General features: G+C 61.4%; 1 protein-coding gene across 1 annotated transcript in view; it reads right to left on the bottom strand.

Moving 5' to 3' along the window:
* Positions 1-50: 50 nt before the first annotated feature.
* Positions 51-945, bottom strand: part of EMH_0094100 (uncharacterized protein) — a gene marked incomplete at both ends in the record, with an annotated part of 1,745 nt that continues 850 nt past the window's right edge. The window contains 2 exons of the mRNA XM_013502056.1: positions 51-141; positions 240-945. Of these exons, the coding sequence (XP_013357510.1) occupies positions 51-141; positions 240-945 (797 nt within the window). The remainder of the gene's footprint in view (positions 142-239) is intronic.

The raw sequence follows: 945 nt of genomic DNA, 5'->3' as shown, positions 1-945 counted from the left end.
CTGCTGCTGCTGCTGCTGCTGCTGCAGCAGAAAGGGTATCGTCACTGTCTTCACCTCCTTGCAGCCAGTTCTCTGCTGCTGCTGCTGCTGCTGTCGTTGCTGCTGCTGCTGTTGCTGCTGCTGCTGTACAGCCGTTGTTGACTGCAGCAGCAGCAGCAGAAGCAGCAGCAGCAGCAGCAGCAGCAGCGCTGCTGGCGAATGCAGAAGTCTCCGTCATCATGTGCTGCACTGCAGCAGACAAAGAAGGAGTGACGCGCAGCAACGCTGCTGCTGCTGCATGCTGCTGCTGCTGCTGCTGCTGCTGCAGCGGGTAGCGCTGCAGAAGCTGCTGCTGCGCATGCAGTCCCGAGAGCTCGTGAGGAGCAAACAGCCGCAGCACAGCCCCGATCAGCAGCAGCTGCTGCTTGACGTCAGCAGCAGCAGCAGCTGCTGCTGCTAGGCCCCATGTGTCTGCATGCTGCTGCAGCAGCAGCGGGAGCCTTCTTTTCGGGTTTTGCCTGCTGCTGCTGCTGCTGCGGGTGAGCCCTTGAGGGTCGCTGCCCCTGTTCACTGGCTGTTGCTGTTGCTGCTGCTGCTGCTGCTGCTGCTGCTGCTGCAGCGGGGGATACTGCTGATCGATTGCTGCAGCCCATGCAGCAGCAAACGCAGCAGAAGAGAAAAGAAGAGAAGCAGAGTTTGTGAGAGCTGCGCTCTGCAGGGCCTGAGACAGATGCCCGCGAGTGCATCGACTTGCTGCTGCTGCTGCTGCTGCTGCTTCTGCTGCTGCTGCTGCTGCTGCTGTTGCTGCTGTTGCTGCTTGTGGTGCTGAGGGGGAGTCTGCAGCAGCCGAAGAAACACCAGCAGCAGCCTCCTGCAGCAGCTGCTGCCTGACCGTAGGAGGCAGCAGCAGCAGAGCTGTTGTACACCAGTCTCCCGGTGCAGCAGCAGCAGCAGCAGCAGCAGCAC

Source organism: Eimeria mitis, genomic scaffold (genome assembly GCF_000499745.2).
Source record: "Eimeria mitis Houghton genomic scaffold, Emh_scaff8184, whole genome shotgun sequence".
Taxonomy (NCBI): Eukaryota; Apicomplexa; class Conoidasida; order Eucoccidiorida; family Eimeriidae; genus Eimeria; species Eimeria mitis.
Note: the sequence above shows the minus strand (reverse complement) of the source record. Positions and strands in the feature narration are given on the sequence as shown.